The 20,483-nt window shown below is 36.6% G+C and overlaps 1 protein-coding gene across 1 annotated transcript in view; it reads left to right on the plus strand.

The window, feature by feature from the left end:
• Positions 1 to 20,483, plus strand: part of LOC150075584 (eukaryotic translation initiation factor 3 subunit G-A-like) — a 66,288-nt gene that overhangs the window by 15,186 nt on the left and 30,619 nt on the right. Inside the window, exon 3 of the mRNA XM_090388833.1 lies at positions 17,257 to 17,342. Coding sequence (XP_090244959.1) covers positions 17,257 to 17,342 — 86 coding nt within the window. The remainder of the gene's footprint in view (positions 1 to 17,256; positions 17,343 to 20,483) is intronic.

The raw sequence follows: 20,483 nt of genomic DNA on the forward strand, positions 1-20,483 counted from the left end.
CAGTCAATTAATCTGAGTATATATCTTAATATCATCAGCATAGCAGAGTATGTCTTCTTTCTGTTGCACAAACAGAATAATAACTGCTGTGAACACCTTGGGGAACTCCCACAGTGATCTTTCTCCAAATTGTGTTTTGATCTGCTTTGAGAAGAATGGTTAGCAGGGTTGTGATAAACCACAACATGTCACCTTTTATGTAGAAGTAATTTTCTAGGAGGTGAACAAACGAGGAGATACTGATGGAGTCGAAGGCAGCTTCCAGGTCAATGTACGTGATGGCAAGCTCTGCTTTAGCTTCTAGTGCACTGAGAATGGTGTTGGTTATGGATGTTAAATTGGTGACTGAAGCTTCCTGGAATGGCATAGTGAATCTGTGGGTGTTTGTGAGACATGATTTGATTGGTGATGGTTGAAAGTAATGTTTTCTCCATGAGCTTCAAGAGGCTGGAAGAAAGAGATTGGCCTGAACTGTTTAATGAGGGTTGCAGATTGGCATTTATGGTGTGGCCTCACAGCATATCTGTTCTAGAGAGGGGGAACTTAGTGCTGTGTTAAAACACAGTTAAAAATTGATAGAGGATTGATGATAAACAAGCTGAGACATTTGATCATGAATTGTGGCACAAGTTCGGGACCTGAGGGTTGCAGTAGGTGGCAATCCATTTATAGCAGTTATAAGCTGCTTCCTGGTGATGCAAACGGTGGCGAGCATATCAGTACAAACGTTGATGGGTAAGTTGCCTAAGTATGTCAAGGCCACAGTGTTTGAGAACCATGCAGTGTGTTCCATCCACAGTTCAGAGTCCAGTGTTTTAGGAATTCCTGACAGTCATAAAACAATTTGCCTTTTCATAGGGTTGCATTTACATGCTTTTTAATTGCAAATGATTTCTGGCGGTTGAATACTGCCCAGGCTCTGGAGAAGGCAATACGATCTTGTATAGCGCCTGAATTTTTCCTTCTCTTATGCAGCTTTTGTTTTTCTTGAAAGCTGTTGTTCAATACTGGTATCCACCAAGCTCTAAAAACGATTGTGATTCAGACAGTCTTTGTAGCACCATAACTTGCAATGGTTTGAATCCATCTGGTCATGAGGTCCACAGCTAGCTCGAGATTACAATTATTGAGAGCCTCCCAAAGTATCGAGGATGCGGCTTTGAGACATCGTGATGGATCAATGAATTTGGGTGCTGCGATGTCTTTTTTCTTTTTTGGGCCTTGGATATCAAAGTTAGGCATAGCTAAGTGCAGGAGTATGGCAATTGGTTCGTGATCGGTTTGAAATAGATTGTGAGGACTGTTTTTGAGGTCGCATGGTGCTGAAGAGAATATCAGATACAAGAGATTAGATCCTCTTGCGGGGTGGCAGTTAAGTAGGCTGATACTCAATGAATCCATACTGCTAATGAGTTTCCTACTAAGATGTGTGAGAGTAGGTGGAAGATTGAAATCTTCACAAATAATGTGCTTAGCAGAGGCTTGGAGGTGATTTACCAGCTGGTGGATCACATCTTCACTGATGTCACTGTTTGGGCCTGGTGGAATGTATACTGTTGCTATGGCTATCAGGTTGGCATTGAACTTGAGGGATACCATAGCAGCTTCAAATGCAAGGGATTGGGTTACCACAGAATGTACCAATGAGAAGATAGTGCTATTATAGAGTATTGCAACTACCCCTCTCTACGATCCTCCCTAGAGGAACAGAGCATCTGGTACCTGGCCTGAGGAGCGCAGGCAAGGGAGTCCTGCCCATTCCCAAGCCACGTTTCGGCAATGCAGAGAATATCAAAGGTTTTAGAAAGGAGAAGCTGTTCGACAGTGTCTAGCTTATTACAAATACTCCTTGCATTTTGATAGACAATTCGAATGGTGGTAGTCATAGTAACTGGAGTTCCTACAGGTGGCCAAGTCTCTTTTTTGCTCTGGTCTACTGTGCATTGTGATGTGTATAGGGTTATGCTTCACAGGTCTGGAGCTCTGGTGATATATATTATAATCTGCTGATATATATTAATGACCCTCTTCTATTGATTGAAAATCCTATCCGTAGTTTTGCTGATCATAGCACATTACATCCATTTCCAGTTTGAGAAATCTTTCCATGCATAAACAGCTTCAACATCTTGAATTCCCGCTATCAGTTTGTTAAATGCTAATCTTCAGGTAATTCTCCAGTGGTGCAAACATAACTTAATTAATTTCAATCCTTTTAAACTCTTATGTCTTATATCTTATGAAAAGGATTCTTCTGCTCATATGCTTATCTTCAATGATACACTCAGATTTCTAGGCAAGATACACTCAGATTTCTAGACAAAATGAGGATAATCTCTATTAGGGATTATCCTCACTTCTAATCTTTCTTAGCATAAGCAGCAACCATTATTAATCCACTGCAGGATGGAAGCTTCCTCAACAATCACAATACTTCTCAACAAATATAAGACTGCAGTTATAGTTCAGAAACAGCATGGATTTGTTAGGGGGAAGTTTTGTCTGACATATTTGATTGGATACTATGATGTGGTCACAAAGGAACTGGATGCAAAAAATAATTTTGATATCATGCACTTGGATTTCAGGAAAGCTTTTAATACTGTTGCACATAAAAGCTGCTCTACAAATTGGAGGAGTTATGGCATTAAGGGCAAGTTGACTGCTATGGAGAAAGAGATGGTTGAGTGGGAGAAGACAAGAGTGGTAATGAATGGACACTTTTCTCTTCATGGACTAATGTTATTAGTGGAGTTCCCCATTAATTCGGTGTTGGGACCATTGTTGTTTTCTATATTTATCCCTGATTTATGTAATTTTTTTTTTTTTTGGATTGTAAAATTTAAAACAGTTAAAAAAAATAATAACGATAAGCAATCAGTAATGATGAACACAGCACACACAAATTGTACAAGTGAGATACAGAGTAACAAGCTTAAAAAAAAAAAAGAATGAACAAAAAAGATTCTGAAAATTTTTTTTTTTTTTATATGACTGAAGATGTCAGTGAAGGGGACTCACATTTCACCATAATGACATAAAAACTCACAGAATTCCAGCAATCAGTATTATCGAAAATGCAATAAGATTGAGTTTGCTACCCGTTTATAATGAATTGCACTAACAGAAAAGCCCAATAAACTAGAAACTGCAAATTGTTTTCATTGTTTTATGGTAGTGACCTCCAGAAATGTGCTTTAGCAAAATGTGAACTTGTGTGACGTGATAATACTGTTTCTGCCTTAACCCTGTAAAGTTAGCATTAGTTGAGGCATATGATACAAGAAAGAAAAGCTTATGCAGCATCAGCCAATAAAAAACCCCTCCCGTTTCACCCATCCATTCTCTACAAATGCCTGTCTAGCTCAGCCTTAAATTTATTTAAGCTATCAACTTCTGCAACAAGAGATGGAAGTCTGTTCCAGCAATCAACTACCTACTGACTGAAGGCAAGTTTCTGCACATCTGTTCTACAACTGGCTTTCCTCAGTTTGACTCCATGCCCCCTCAGATTCATAATCTAAGCAAGCAGAAGAATCCGATCAGCATTAAACTTGCTCAAACTATTCAAGGCCTTACCTCAGTTAGAACATCTTGCAGGTGCTTAGTCTCCAGGTGCTGCAATTTTCAGAACTATAGTTGAGGCATATAGCCTTTCTTGGTAAGAGCACCCGTTTGTTCTCCTCGCCAATCTTCTTGCCCTTCTTTGTACTCGTTCTAGCAACTCTACATTCTTCCTAAAATGAGGCCTCCAGATCTGTACACAGTACTGAAGGTGTGGCCTGACAATTGCCTTGTACAGAGAGGTAATCACCTTCCTGTCACTGCTAGCAAAATTCTTATATATCATTGACAAGACTCCATGGCTTCCTCTGGCAGCCCGTCTACACTGCTCAGCGAACTTCATATCTGACTGCACAATTACCCCCAGGTCTTTTTCATTCTTCACTTCCCTGTGTGTAGTACTGCGCAGTGGTACATTACTCTGGGGGGTTACTGCTACCTATATGCAGTACTTTGCATTTATCAATGTTAAACTTCAGTTGCCACCTCTCAGCACATCTGCTCAACTTGGGGTTTTCATAGCAAAAAAAAAAAAACACATTTCCACCCCCGCATCAGTAAACAATGCTGAACAGCTGCTTTCTTGTTCCATTGGTTATTATTATCACTTTAACTGAATCCCAAAGTGATCACAATAAGTACCATCTAGTGTATCAACATTTACTGTTATTTCTATATATGCCTTTACATTGTTAGCCTGTAAAACTTAATCATTAGAGAACCATAAAAAACTAACATTAGGTGGGGAACCATAACATTTCAGGGTTATGCGCATGCTGCCAGTTTGGCTACTTGTGTATGATAAAAACCTGAGTTTTTAGTTGAAAATATTCTACAGTTACAATATGAGGTTGATGAACTCAGACTTACTTTATAAAAAAGTCCAGAAAAGATTTCTCATCAGAAATGAGTTAAATCTTAGAACTCCTCCACAACTCATGGTAAGTGATAAACTCATTACAATACACAGGATAAGTGACTTCAGTTTCTTTCTGGGAGATATGAGGTCGGGAAGCATAATTTCTTATTGGCTTTTAGGTTATTAGGGTTTTGGATGTAAGACATACTACACTGATAATCTGTATAGAGTTTATTTTTTTATTCAATGTTTATATGTGAAATATTAATTTTCTTATTGAAATGTTAATGTTGTAAGCTAATATAAATTCACATACTGGAAGTTTTGAATGACTTATTTTGTAGCCTTAATTAAGTGATTCTCAAAGCTGGTTGCTTTACTTCCAACAGTAAGGTATTATGGTTGTAGAGGTATCTGAGTGACTAGTGTTAAAGCTTTTCACCTCGTTCCCCTCTGTACAGTTATTTATTTATTTTGCATTAAATAGAAATCCTTTTATGTGACTCACATAAATTCACTTGCTGCATTTTCCAAATCCTGGTTTGAGATCAACAAGGTTTCAGTGCTTAACACTCATTTCAAATCTCTTATTGTTATCCTGTAAAACTTGACAACATTAGTGAACCATAATGTTTTGAATCATAGCAAACCAACGTTAGGTGTGGAACCATAACATTTCATGGTTATGTGCAGGCTGCCAGTTTGCTTATTTGTGTATAGTAAAAACCTTAGTTTTTAGTTGAAAATATTTTGCAATTACCATCTGAGATGATCAATTCAGTCTTAAAAAAAAAAAAAAAAAACATGCCCAGAAAAGATTTTTCTCATCAGAGATGAGTTAAAACTTATAACTCCCTCACAACTTATGGTAAGTGATAAACTCATAACTCATTATGATACACATGATGGAGTGACTTCAGTTTCTTTGACTGTGAGATATGAGTTTGGGAAGGTTTAGGATTTTGGATGTAAGGCATGCTACACTGACAATCTGTATAGAGCCCATTTTTTGTATGTTAAATATTAATTTGCTTTATTGAAAAGTTGTGAGCCAGGAGTGGGCAACCTCCGGCCCACAGTCATTTTCAAAATATATATAATAAATGGCACACCGAAGAATATATATCATGAAATTGTTTATCGTAATTTTTATTATATTTACCGTTATAAAATTGTTTTTAACATTTTGATTGCTTGATGTCTAATGAATCATTCGAATTTGTGCCATATGTCATGACTCAAGTAAGCAGCAATGTTGCCAAACGGTAAGCAAGCATAGCTTCTTCTGGCAACACTAAGTGGGCATAGACTTGCATGTGGTGAGTATTGGTTCCCAGAGTGTCGGCTCTACAGAATGTGATTGCAGTGCAAGTGTATTGTTCTTTCAACGGCAGATGTCAGTGAATAATCGACGGCTAAGAGTAAACAATTTGGAGAGCATTTGCCATTTTATTTTTATGAAGGTATTTATCGAAATCTATCACAATGCATAATTGAAAATTTAAGATTATTAAGGTTTTATAAAATCTTTAAAATTATAATAATTTTGATTTAATTTTTTTTATAATTGCATGCTGTAATTGTATTTGTAATTTTATCTTGAATTTGTATTTCATTTTGTCTTATTAATAAAATTAATTATATATACAAGTATGTATAAATATTACAATAAATGACATAAAACTCTATGAAAATTTTTCATTATACACCATTTTAATAATCCTAAAAATTGCGGTAAGCTAAAAAGAAAAAAAAAATTGGCCCTCATGTACCTCACAGACATTTTATTTGGCCTGTAATTTAAAAAGGTTGCCCACCTCAGTTGTGAGCTAATGTAAACTCACATATTGGAAATTTTGAATGACTTATTTTGTAGACTTAATTAAGTGATTCTTAAAGCCTGTGGCTTTACTTCCAACAGTAAGGTATTATGGTTGTAGAGGTATCTGAGTGACTAGTGCCAGAGCTTTTCACCTCGTTCCCCTCTATACAGTTATTTTATTTATTTATTTTGTATTAAATAGATTTGTTGTTGTTGTTGTTGTTAGCATTAGTTGAGGCATATGATGCAAGAAAGCAAGCTTATAGAGCATCGAAATGTTGTTGTTGTAAGACACTATACTATACTGATAAAATCTATATAGAACATTTTTTTTAATTTCCTTTTTATATGTGAAATATTGATTTGCTGTCTGCTATTGAAAAGGTAATATTATAAGCAACTTTGTAAACTTACTTACTGGAAGTTTTGAATGACTTATTTTGTAGCCTTAATTAAGTGATTCTCAAAGCTGGTTGCTTTACTTCCAACAGTAAGGTATTATGGTTGTAGAGGTATCTGAGTGACTAGTGTCAGAGCTTTTCACCTCGTTCCCCTCTATACAGTTATTTTATTTATTTATTTTGCATTACATAGATATCCTTTTATGTGACTCAGGTAATTCACTTCTTGGTAAATTGGCAAGTCTCTGATTGCCCACCCCAGTTAGTTGTTGGGATCAACAATGTTTCAGTGACTACATATTTTCTAAAATATATGAAAAATTCATTTAGGTATAAACCAGACACTCCACCTATACATATATGATTGTAGTGCCATCAGGATAGCAACTAATTATGGGTCAATACAATATATTTTGTTTGTTAATTAATTTAATTTTGTAATCTGTAACAGCCATCTGACAGGGAATGTTTTATACAAAGAAATGGTGCTTCATAGTTTATAACCTGAGTGTATCAAACTCAGAATTGCTTGCAGACTGCACCAGTTGCCTTTCAAAAGTGCATGTCAGCATAACATTATTGAAAGAAATATGAAGTAAGATCCAGCGCATACAGCAACTTTACAAACAAGTGGTGGGAAGTGGCAACTGAATCATGCTACACATTGTGTTAGCTAACAAGTTAGCAGTAAGTGCACATGGCAGAAATCCCACCAAATGTAAGATTTTGCTCTATCAGATTTTCAAATGCTAAGAATGTTCAGTTTCCCAACAGTCATCAGCAGTTCGCAGAGACTTGTGGATAAAATGTGATTGCTGAAATTTTGCAGAGTGGTGCCATGAATTCGATGAAGGCAGGACCTGTATCCACAATGAGAAAAGGAGTGACTGTCCATTATTGTTTTCAGTCTGATCCAGGGAGTGGATGAAAATTCAGGAGGACATGAATTCCTAGCTTCATAACAGTTTCCTTGATAGTTAAAGGTTGTTGTTGTTGTTATTTGGTTTTTAGGAGCATTAGCAACTAAGTCTATATTGTTCCGGGGATATGCGGTGGTCATTCCCTGACCTTTCCACATCCTCTGTATTTGGTGGTCACGGGCTCGAACCCCGGTCTAATCAAGAAGTGTGTGCTGTGCACTGCTGCTCCTGCCCACCTGGCTACGGAGGTGCCTTAGTTAAAGGTCATTGTTTCATGAAATTATGAAAAAAATATCTAAATTGCCACATGGGTACCATAAACGTTATCTGAGCATTAGCATTTCTGCAGCATTACACAGAAGAGGGCGACGATTCTTGGTTACGCTGATTAGTGGGGGGGGGGGGTTAAGACCTGAGTTAGCCAGCACAGCTCAGAGTTAACAGCAGTCACTACAATTGAAGCATATGGGTCCACCTCAAATTAAGAAATTCAGACAGACAGAACATTTTGGTGAGAAAAATTGGCTATTATTTTTTGAGACAACATGGGTGTTTTTTTTAGTTTAATTTATGCTTCAAGGAATGACATAAATGTAAACACATGCTGCACAACTTTACAGAAACTACACCAAGTAACTTAACAAAAGGCACAGTTTACTCTGAGGGAATTTCTTTATTGCACAATAGTGCAACACTTCATTTTTCTGCTTGCATGCAAGAACTAATGTAATTTTGTTAGAAAATGTTGGTTACTTGTCATATATCACACATGGCACTTAGTGATTAACACTTCTTTTTGCATTTGAAGAGCACATTGGCAGAAAAAAAGTTCAACAATGATGAAGTGGTGAAATTTAAGTCACAAATGGTTAAAAGATTAGGCTGTAGGCTTTTATGACCAGAAAAATATAAAAATTAGACCCTAAATGTGACAAGTGATTACGTGTCCCTGGTGATTATGTAGGGAAAAAAATACGTATACAATTTTTTTTTTTTTTTTTAATGAAAACCCCAAACACGAGAGGTATTAGAACCTATAGTACTTAATACTGTGCACTGACCGGACTAGCCGGGTGGGTAAAGTGCCTGCCTGGCAACCCAAAGATCGCAGGATCGAATCCCGCCTCTGGCTTGGATCAGAGTAGAAAATACAAAAACGTTGGGAGGTGCATTATGGCCACAGAAGCCGATGCACCAACAACTAACAAAAAAAAAAAAAAAACACTTAGTACTGTGCATGAGCTGTAGGTTCAGAAGATGAAAGAAGATATTTGTTGACATTAGACTTAACTTCTGAAGACTGTATTTTTCAGGAAATATGTATGAAGGAAGGTTGTTCCAGAAAACAGCAGTTGAATGAATAAATGAGGAAGATGAAAAGTCGGTTCTGTGAATTTTAAGTTGGACAGTAAATGGATTTTGGCTAGTAGTGGCACATGTTCAGACTGTTTTGAAAGAGAGAGAGAGAGAGAGAGCTTGAATTATAGAAGCCAGTTCAGAACAGTGTCCGTGGAAGTATCTGTAAAAAAGGCCATGTAGCAGAAACAGTACATCTATGAAACAGAGTGGAGAAACTCTGTTAGAGGAGTCATTAATTAACCTAACTGCCCTCTTCTGAATGGAATCTAGAAACCTGAGAGAGGTTTTGTGGGCACCGCCCCAGATGTGGGAACAATATTCCGTGGTAGGGCGATTTGCGATTTATACAGAGTGAGCAGCTGTTTGGAAGAAAAGTAACACCAAGAGCGAAAGAGAAAACCAAGTTTTTTAGATGCAGAGGAAGCAATATTTGTAATGTGCTTGTGCCAAGAGAGATTAGAAGTCAGGGTAATCCCCAAAAGAGATATATCATGATGCCAAGAAATTGGAGTGCCACCAAAGATAAGCATAGGAGCAGAAGAATCCTTTTTTGCAAGATATAAGACAGGACTGAGTTTTAGAAGGATTGAAATGAACTAAGTTGTCCTTGCCCCATTAGAGATTTACCTGGAAATCGGTATTTGAGTAATTGATAGCGGATATTTGAGAAGTTGAAGCAGATTGAGCAGAGTGAGGTTTCTCAAACTGGAAAGTGGAATGCAATGTGTGCTATCATCGGTAAAGATATGGATAGAATTTCCGGTCAGTGGAAGGAGGTCATTAATATATAAGAGGAAAAGAGTGGGGGAAAGAACTGAACCTAGGGGGACACCAGCAGGAGTGGAAAGGTTAGAAGACAGAGAGCCATCTATCATCACCCTCAGTGAATGGTCAGAGCGAATAAATTGGATAACCAATCAAAAAAAACAGTTGGAAAACCATAAGATGGAATCTTGTTTTAGAACTTTATGCCAAACATGATCAAAAGCCTTTGAGATGTCAAGAGCAACTGTTTGTGTTCCATCGAATTTGTCCATAAATGGGTAACATTAAGACAGAATATCACCAGTGGATTGACACTGATGGAATCCATACTGGCAATCATTGATTAGACAGAAGATTTCTAGGTAGTTTTAAGAATTGGTGTTTAATTGATTTCTCCATTAGATAGACTAGAAGTAATTGCAGTAGAATGATAATTGGATGGGAGGGATTTGTCACCCTTTTTAGGAACTGGCTGGATATGAGCAAATTTCCAAGCAGAAGGAAAAACACCTTTGGAATAAGAAAGTGAAAAATGGTGACAAAGAACAGGAGTAACTTCAGGAGCACAGGTTTTGAGAACAAGTGGGGAAATACCATCAGGACCTGGAGCTTTCTTAGCATCAAGATTCGTCAAAATCCACAGGAGGCATTGAGATTCGTCAAAATCCACAGGAGGCATCAAGATTCGTCAAAGACCACAGGAGGCATTGAATGGAGCGTGTTGGGAATGGTCGGAGGTGTTTTACCAAGATCATTAATACATGAGTCGGAAGAAAGATAGTATGCTAGCAGGTCAGCTTTATCCTTGGCTGAAGTGACAATAGAACCATCTGGTTTTGACAGGTGGGAGCAGATATAGGCAAAAGTTGTGGCCAATAGCTTTGGCAAGAGACCAGAATGCTCGGCTACCATTAGGGCAAGAAGGAAATTTTCTACTCTTAGTCTGTTCAAAATCTAGTTTGGACTGATTAATAACTGCCTTACAATTGTTGCGAGCTGTGGGGTAGGCAGAAAATGAAACTGAAGAATTAGAAACAAGCCAATTACGATATGCAACATTCTTCTCTTGAACAGCCTTAGCACGTTTATTGGAACACCAAAGATTAGATAAAGGATGAGATTTTAAAGTGGAGTGTGGAATAAAAGATTCCATTCCTACAAGAATAATTTCACTGACACGAACGTTGACATCAGAAGTTTTGAAACAGTAAGAAAGGAAATCTCGCAGGTCGTCCCATTTTGCATTCTTGTAATGCTGAACAACATGAGGTTGGGTATAGCCATGACAATAAAGGCTCCATTGAAGAAGAGACAATCACCAAGTTGTGATCTGAGGTGCCTAATGGACCACCCACTTCAACCGTGTACTTAGAAGGGTTGTTTGTGAGAAAAAGATCAAGGTGTTGTCTATAGGGTTAAGATTGTCCGGTATTATGGTAGGTAAACGAACAATTTGTGCAAGGTCATTAGTAATTGCAAAATCCTCATCATCACAACCAGCTGTGTCTGAGTGACTAGAAAACAAATGCCAGCTGGAGTTGTGAACATTAAAATCACCAAGGATAATTACCTCACTGTTAGGAAAGTTGGACTGGAGAAAGTAAAGTTGCAAAGAGAGGAAGTCAGAGTTCCAAGTGATTAGTGGAATTGGGAGAATGGTAGAGACAACAGATGAATTTGACAGGATGAAGTAGAGAGATTTTAAGCCAGAGAAGATTGAAAAGAGGAGATTCCAAATTACCAAGTCTCTGACAGGGAATATCGGAACAGTCATATGCACAAGTACCACCTTTGAGGTGAAAGGAATCATACAGTGAATAATTTGGGCAACTGAGATGAGCAGTACAGTAAACCCCCGCTATTCACGCTATCTGTATTCGCAGTCACTGATTTAATATAAAATGAAACCTAAAAAATTTTTAATTTTAAAGTGCCGTGAACATTTTCCGCCATAAAAAATGTGGGCGTGGCTAAAATTATCTTTCCCGGTCAAAACAGCGCTCAGTGGGTGTGGGGGGAGAGGGGTGACAAAATCGCGAGCGTGGATGTTTCTCGCTAATCCTTGTTCAGTATGTGTTATGCGCTTGTCATGGAAGGTTTTTGTCATTTGCTTTTAATTTATATGCTTAAAAATTTAATAAATTTATAAATTGATATGCTTACAAAAGTGATAAATCTACTGTTTTGCAGTGTAAAACAGACTTTTTCGAGTGTGTTAATGGAAGAAAGCGACTTTATTGTGGACAAGTTCTTCTTTCTAACCCGTACAAAAATATGGCTACGAATAACAAGGGAAATGTGAAAAGATCAAAGAAGGTGACATTTGCGAATAAAATTGAGTTATTAGATAAAATTTCTAATAGTGAAAGTGTCTCCTCAGTGGCAAAATATTATAAAATCAATGAGTCAACGGTACGATCAATCAAGAAATCGGAAGAAAAAATCCACCATAGTGTCCATGAAAACGGGCTAATTGCTTCAAAAATTTGCTCTGTAACTTGTGATGTTAAATTAGAAAAAATGGAAAAGCTTTAAATCTGTGGATAGAAGACCGAACTCAAAATATAATTCCGTTAAGTTCACTCATCATTCGTGAAAAGGCAAAACTCCTTTATCAACACTTTAGTGAAACTGGTGATAGCACTGGCGGGATTAGTTTTTTAGCTAGCAAAGATGCTGGTTTGAAAGATTTGTTTGAAATTTCTAATAAATATTACATTTAATATTAAATTGTTTCTTATTTTCATTTCGATGCCTTATGCTTGCATTTCACTATGTACTGTCAATGTACATAGTCATATTATGAAGGTACATATAATAAATACATAGACAAAATTTTAGACTAGTTTTTCTTATATATGTCATACTTTGAAACGGAACCCCTTTATTACAATGGGAGCCATAACTCAGTATTCGCGGCATTTCTCAAACATAACCCCCGCGAATAGCGGGGGTTTACTGTATTTGAATCAACTGATTACTGAGATTCTATCAGAAAAAGTACATTGGGTTTGGCACACTGCAAGTGGAAATGGACATCATTGGGATTAGAACTGAGACCACGTATATTTGTGAAATGAACTAGGAAGTGTTTGCGAGGTTTAGATCTTTTTGCAGATAAGCTTGCTCTATTAGTTTGTCAATTCATGGTGTATTCGATATTAAGAAAAGGAGGGGGGGGTCATGCTGTGTGAAGTAATGAAATTTTTAGATATGGTGTACACATGATAAGAATATCCCAGATCTTTGACATAACGTGGCCTCGACAACCCCACCCCCCCACATACACACTATTTGGACTCCCTCCAGTCACTATGTGGCAGAGTAGAGGTAGCAAGATTATACACTAGCTGATCTCAGAAGCCTCCTAGAGTTACCAATAGGTTCAGTCCAGTGTACTAACTAGTGGCCGGCCTGTGAACACTGTTTTAGAGCTGCACTCTTGAAACATAAGGAAGTTTGGATCTCACCCTGGTGTTAATCATAGCCTCAAAAGATATCAGTCATACTGCATGATGGAAGAGATGGGGAAGAGTTGACTGGAACGTAGCTCTGGAGACTTCCACCACTTCAAGCCTCTAATAAGCAAAGTGATGGTATTGCACCCATTGATGAGTCATCTAGCACCTCATATTACCTGGTAACACAGAGGGTTGGCATTCCTCCGTGTGTTGAGGCATATGCCACACCTCGACCCCTGTTTACGTTGGTTCACACCTGGGTGGTCACCCACAGTGTGCGTGCACATGTGGGTTATACCAAGGATTACTAACAGTCCCACCATCGTGAAGGTACACGCAGAGAATTTGGCTGTCACAGACCATCCGGACTTTTCTGAAATTGGGTCCACTTGACTTGATTGTCACCACCAATATCAGTGCCATCAGCGTTATAGACTCCCAGGTAGCAAGCACAACTTGTCTGGCATATCTGAGAGAATGTCTGAGACAACCTCAAGGACCAAAAAAACTGAAATGGAATCTGAATGAATAATTTTGATTCAAATTTTGTTTTTCTAATATTTGTGTTTATGAAAATTTTGTCTTTACTTTCTGGACATGCCTTATATATTAAATATTTTCCTGTATTTTCTCCTGCACAAAAATATATACTGTAATGACAAGAAACATTTATGAAGGTTTGTATAATTTGTGAATGCTATACAAATTTTACCTTAGTGTAACTCTCTTTTAAGTATCGCCATTTACCATTATTTTTATATTATTTAAAAAAACCTTTGTTTCTTGTTGAAAACCTATCACCATTTGATTGACTGTCTTGTGCTCGTTAAGAGAGAGAGAGAGAGAGAGAGAGAGAGAGAGAGAGAGAGAGAGAGAGAGAGAGAGAGAGACCAGAAAATACTCTTCTCATCAGTGATAAGTTAAACCATAGAACTCCTCCACAACTGATGATATTCTATACTATGTAGAATGAGTGACTTCTGTTTCTCTGTGTGGAAGATTTTAGGTTGGGAAGCATAATTTCTTACTTTTTTTTAGATTATATGTGTGGTGGTGGTGGTGGTAGTTAGCATTAGCATTAGTTGAGGCATGTGATGCAAGAAAGCAAGCTTATAGAGCATCAGCCAAAAAAAAAAAAAAAAAAAAAAACCCTTCCCATTTCACCCATCCAGTCACTCCAAATGTTGTTGTTGCTGTTGTAAGATGCTATACTATACGACAAAATCTATATAGAACATTTTTTTTTATTTCCTTTTTATATGTGAATATTGATTTGTTATCTGCTGTTGAAAAAGTAATATTATAAGCAACTTTGTAAACTTACTTACTGGAAGTTTGGAATGACTTATTTTGTAGCCTTAATTAAGTGATTCTCAAAGCTGGTTGCTTTACTTCCAACAGTAAGGTATTATGGTTGTAGAGGTATCTGAGTGACTAGTGTCAGAGCTTTTCACCTCGTTCCCCTCTATACAGTTATTTACTTTTCTGTTAAATAGAAATCATTTTATGTTTCTTAAGGTAATTCTTAATTGGAATTGCCAGTGGTTTGGGGGTATATAATACATCTTCAGTACTTAACACTTCAGGCCTCCTTCATTGCTTATTTAGTTGCCTTATTTATATCATCCATATCTATAAGCAATAAAGACCAATGCTTCTATACAGCTGCTTCTTTTATGTTAAATAAAAATTCCTGCAACACCCATTGCCTCTTTAGAATGTGCATATAATTAGTTGCATTGTATCTGCTGTGTGAAATTCATTTGAAATACTTGTTGCAACTTTATTTGACCATATAATGCTTTGTGAATTTAAGAAAGGGAATAGTATGGCAGGATATGTGAAAGTGCCAGTGGTTCTTCTAGAAATTCAGGTCTGATAGCTACATCTTAGCTGATGAATCATGTTCAATTCACCCTGTTTGGTTCAATAGCAACACTTGAAGCAGATTGTGTTATAAATCCAGTAAATCACCCAAGTCAAATTTAGTTCTTGGTTGATTTGTCCATTCACTCAGTCAGAGAACTGATTTCATGCCAAAGCCATAAAAGAAAAGAAAAAATGTTTTACTGTGCTTAACCAATTAGACAGGAAGACAGTAACACACAATACAGTTTTTGAATTAAAGCATGATTGCATTGTTATAATAAATTTGTGGCATGGGGACGTTTTTTAGAAAATCTTAGAATTGTGTACTGTTAATTAGCTGTGAAGCCAGAATTTTGGAGTTCTGATTTGAATAAGAAGCATTAGGGTGACATAACTTATTGTGTTTACATTCATACTACACAAGTTCATAAATGCAAATGTGTTTATGAACTAGAGTAGCACAGAAGCATAATTTCATAAATAAAATGAAATAAATATAATAAGACATTAATAAAATGAAAATGAACTCATGTAGTGTGATTGCAAAGGTTACTCTTCAATTAGTGAGGAACTCTTTTCCTGACCCAAAGACAGGTTTCCAGAGATTAATTCAGAAATATCTATAATAGTTTATTCAGGTACTGTACAGGGTTATGAAATTTGTAGAGAAAATTTCTTGCTTTAAACTATAATTTTTTTCATGTTGTAAAAAGTTGTTTAATTATACAGAGGTTTAAAAAATGATTTGTATTCACCTAGTAGTTGTGATAGAGGGTTGTAACAAACACCATGTGTTACATGTTTTCAGCATAGTCACCAGACAAAACACATTTTTGCCATCTCTTGATACACTCACTTCTGCAGGCAAGTTTTGTAGAAGTCCACTGACTGTCCTTCAAACCATGACTTGGCAGCAGAAATCACCTCATCATCAGCAGCAAAGTGTTTTCCACGAAGAAAGGACTTCAGGGCAGGAAAGAGGAAGAAATTCGAGAGTGCAAGGTTGATAGAATAAGCAGGATGCAACAATATTTCAAACTTACATTTATAGGCTAACCTCACTGCAGCATGCAAGGAATATGCAGTGGCATTATCATGGAGCAGGCACACACCTTTTGACAACTTTCCCCATCTCTTTTCTTTTATAGCAGCACATAGCTTTATGAGGAGGTTGGAATAATACTTCATCACAGTACATCCCTTTTGAAGTATTCTGCTAGTATTACACCAGGCTGATCCCAGAAAACTGACAGCATTGCTTTTCCAGCACTTAGTTGCACCTTTGCCTTTTTGGGGTGGGTGGAGTTGGTGATTCTGCATACTTCCATTGTTTTGACATTAGTTTTGGAATCATAGTGATTGATCCAAGTTTCATCCATGGTGACCAGCTGTGTAAAAAAAAAAAAAACTCCCTTGCTTTTCCTGACACATCAATAATATTTCATGTGCACATTATGCCCTTTCCTTCTTTTGATAAGAGGTCAGAAGTCTTGTGCCCCATCTAGCAGACACTTTACTCATGTGCAACTGTTGATGAATGATGTTCTCTACAGACCCTACACTAATTTGGAGTTCTGTAGCTAGTTCATTGGTGCTAATATGGCAATCTTCCAGTATTAATGCCTCCATTTTTGCAACACTCTTCTGTTAACAGCAGTTGCTGGACATACTAGGATTTCTTCATCGTACACTGATGTTCTTCCACATTTGGGTTGTTTATACCAATGTGCCACAACACTAACCCTGAGCAGTCTTCCCCATAAGTAGCGACCATTTCTTTGTGAATTGTTTTGGGTGTTTTCCCTTGCAGAAAGGGGAATCAGCTCATTTCTCTGTATTCCACTTTATCCATTGTGATACTTCGTCCAATGCTGCAAAGAAAAAAAAAATGACTTGTCAGATTGAAACCAAAATTTGTGTGGTTACTATAGAGATTTCAAGGTATAAAAGAAAAGAAAAAACTTGTCTTTCTATCACAACTGCTTCTGGGCAAATAAAAATCTATTTTGAACCCCCACCCCCCCTCACTTCTATTTATTGCTTATAATGGGTGGAGAAATTACTTTATTATTTTTACCCCATTGGTACTGTATAATGTAATGCTTTTCCATGCAATGTGTATAAGAAATGCAGCTTTTTATCAATTTTTTTTATTCTTACAATTATTTGATTGCTGTCAATTCAAGAGGAAGTATTTCATTATTCTAAGATTTTTATAACTTTTTTTTCCATGGAGGCATAACTCCTGCTGGTGAAGTTTTAAATGAAAATACCAAGGTAGTAACTGAATATAAAGTAAATGAGGAGGGAAAGAAAGTGAAAGTAAGTATATTGTTGTTTGAATTTTAAATGGTATATGTTGAATATAGTGACATGTTCAGTAAGGTGTATATATTTATATATGAATTTATTAATAATATGCACCATTAGTACATTGTACAGATTGAATGATAATATAAAATCACTTTATTATCAAATTAAATGCATAATTACATATGTGAAAGTCCAGTACAAGAAATTTCAAAGGTGTTTACAGTCTTTCTCTATTTTTTTTATTTTTTTATTATTATTATTTTTTATTAAAAATTTGCGATAATGAGAGAGAGAGAGAGAGTTTCTTAAGTCAGTGTCCAGATTTGACAAATTAAAAACAGTCAAAGCAGCATTAATAAAGAACTTGATGCACTTTCTTATTCTATTCATTAAAGGCACCAGATACATAAATAAATTTCTGTTTATACGCTGGGACAACCACACGGTCAGAGGAGGTCACAAAGTAGAGAGAATACAAGAAACAGCACTGTATTCAGCAGTCACTGGCTTGAACCCCGGTCACTCAAGGCATGTGTACTTATGCACCCGCGCGCGTGAACACTCAGCTACGGCGGCCTATGTGATGTTACATGTAAATGATTCCTTGGGATGTGACAAAAGTCCCATTGGTAAAGACCTATGAAAAATCAAAAGGTCAAATCTGTAAAACATTGAATTCATCAGACACTTCAAATGAAGAAAGCACCACACATTCTGTACTGCTGGAAAGGATAAGACTTAGCAACTCAGTTTTTGATAGCAAACAGTACACAGCATGACTGCCAACCAACTTAATACCCAGTATCCAGCATTTAACAGGATATTTATATTTGGAGGTGCAGTGGTCAGCCAGACCATTGCACCTTAAGTAAATGTGAATTAAAAATAGATGAAAATATTCAAGAATAACTTTTAGATCCAAGACATCAGATATATCAGCTTTAGAATCCTAGCATGCCCAAATCAGCTAAAATAAAAAGCAATAAAATGCTCCTTAAAGGCTAGTGTGGTATCAGAGGGAAAAAATAAATGAACAGAAACCTACCTGATGAAGAGAATAATGAAGTTTTGAGTGGATTAATATTTAAACCATACTGTAAATAAACAACAAATGATCAGTCTGACACTAAACCACATATGCAATGTTACAAAATGACTCAGTTCATCGGCAGGTGCAAAAAAATCATTACTACACACAAAAGCAGAGAATAATAATGAATGCCAGTAAGGAGCTTCCTTGAGGGATTCCAACTGGCAGAAGAAGATGCCTCCTTACAGATTAGATAAGATTGCTGACACTAACTTAAAAATAGAGCCCTAAATTCCAAATACATACCTGATTTATTAAAAGCAGAGCAATTAACACAATTAAAAGCTACTAAGAGCATAAAAAAGAGAAAGAGTAAGAATATAAACTAAGCATGAAGTTCAGTGCGTAATGTATTACAAAAGGCAGCAAATTGAAACATGTTAAAAGTAGAACATGTAGTTAAATCAAACAGTACTGAAGAAAACATACTAAAAAAAAAAAAAAAAAATCTGTTCCATGAAATGTTTATGTAATAACCTTTCCAACAACTTCAAGAGAAGGGAAATTAATATTAGAATATCTATTTCAGTGTATTGGTTTCTCTTCTGATATTGGAATATTAGAAGTCAAATGTGGAAAAGGGTTTAACTTTCTTCGGAATATAACCTGTAAGTATGTCAGGAATTTGAAAAAATTGTTGTCAATCACTTTATTAATAAAGCAATAAGAACATCTAACATTAAAAGTGTGATCTTAGTACAAAAACGTGGAAACTTACAACAGAACTTGTAGGGAGGTCCTTAATAGCTGTCTTCATAAGATGAGTTGAATTTTAAGTAATTTTAAGATTTCAGAATAGATACTTCCAGTCCACGAGAATACTTCCTAGACTGGAAATATTCTGAAATCTTAAAATTACTTTGGAATACTTCTGGTAGGATACCAAAAGTATTTGCCATCACATTTGGGAAAAAACTTGAGTTTTAATGAAAAATTAAGGACCCAACTTTGTCTCTAATTAAAGCATTGATCTGTTGTGGAAATACTTTTAATCAGTTCCTTTTTTTTTCAGTAATTTGTATCCATTCCTTTTCCTCCGGTCCAAATTATTAGCTTGCAATGATCCCTGTCCAAACCACACTATGGTTTTTATGGCACAAGGGCTACTAAGGCCATGATGCACCGCACACTATGGTCCTGCCACCCCAACTTCAGTGTCTTTCATGACAGGTAATGACTTTGCTACTTGGCATTTATATTTGGAGGTCTGGGTTTGAATCCCATCCTACACTGGAAGAAGTCTGCGAGGCCTCTTCTGTTGAGTTAGCTGATCTCGGGCAAAGGGAATGGAGTTTTACCTGCAGATCAGCTTGTGAACACACACACACACACACACACACACACACACACACACACACACACACACACACACACACACACACACACACACTGTTATAGACTATATACACTGGTGCAGTATGGGCTAAGATGCTGATGCACTGTTCAACCAACAAAACAACTGAACTTGTAACCACAATACGTTGCAATATATGACATAAATGTGTAATGTGACTTTTCACTCCATTGGACTTGTTTAGTGACCAAGAACAGTAGGCTAAGTACCACTGCAAACATCTAGCGCTCATCGATGTAATAAAATCTGACACAGAAATAAAATGCATTTCTATGCATGTAAAGTTGAAACAAGAATACAGAGAACACAGGCTCAAAAGCTACTCAGTGTTCCTTAAGTAGCTTTTAAGGCCTGTGTTGTCTGTATTGTTTCAACTTAACATGCATAGAATTATTTTATTTCTGTTAGGTTTTGCAGCCAGACTGGTGATGGTAACATAGTATTGAAGTTTAATATTATTATTTAACATAATAATTTATTTGATATTAAAGTATTTATTCATTCATTTTTTTTTTTCCCTCATCCCCCTCCCCTCCAATAGTATTAAGTGCATTAAGGCCTCATATTGTAGATGTAACATTTCTGAATAAGTTTCCACTGAGAAGATACAATCATCTTGGGACAAAAGCCTAGAAACTTTGCAGTTAAATTGAGAACAGCCTTTCAATCCAAATCATAAGTTTAAATGGTTATTGAAATGCAGTAT

The sequence above is a fragment of the Mastigoproctus giganteus genome, chromosome 14, assembly GCF_048544385.1.
Source record: "Mastigoproctus giganteus isolate SK-2022 chromosome 14, ASM4854438v1, whole genome shotgun sequence".
Classification (NCBI taxonomy): Eukaryota; Metazoa; Arthropoda; class Arachnida; order Uropygi; family Thelyphonidae; genus Mastigoproctus; species Mastigoproctus giganteus.